Source organism: Geospiza fortis, unplaced genomic scaffold (genome assembly GCF_000277835.1).
Source record: "Geospiza fortis unplaced genomic scaffold, GeoFor_1.0 scaffold237, whole genome shotgun sequence".
Classification (NCBI taxonomy): domain Eukaryota; kingdom Metazoa; phylum Chordata; class Aves; order Passeriformes; family Thraupidae; genus Geospiza; species Geospiza fortis.
Window position 1 is genome coordinate 4,228,514 of NW_005054319.1, and position 273 is coordinate 4,228,786.

Sequence of the window (273 nt, forward strand, 5' to 3'; positions counted from 1 at the left end):
GAGCACACGGAGCCACAGGCTCCCTGCCCGGTGCTATCGCTGCCTCCCTCGGCTCCCGGAGCGGCGCGGACACAAAGCAGTCACCGGGTGCATTACGAAAACACCCGAGCGCTACTCGCCGATTAAGCCCGGCGGGTGAGGGCGGCCCGGAGCGCAGCGGCAGCGCGGGCACCGCACCGTGCACTGTGCACCGACCCCGAGCTGAGCCACGGACCCACAGCGCCCGGGCCGTGGGCACCGCACTGTGCACTGTGCACTGACGCCGAGCTGTGC

General features: G+C 71.4%; 1 protein-coding gene across 1 annotated transcript in view; it reads right to left on the bottom strand.

The window, feature by feature from the left end:
* DAGLB (diacylglycerol lipase beta) overlaps nucleotides 1-273 on the bottom strand; it is a 13,722-nt gene that overhangs the window by 12,208 nt on the left and 1,241 nt on the right. The window contains exon 2 of the mRNA XM_014306812.2: nucleotides 116-267. Within this exon, the coding sequence (XP_014162287.2) occupies nucleotides 116-267 (152 nt within the window). The remainder of the gene's footprint in view (nucleotides 1-115; nucleotides 268-273) is intronic.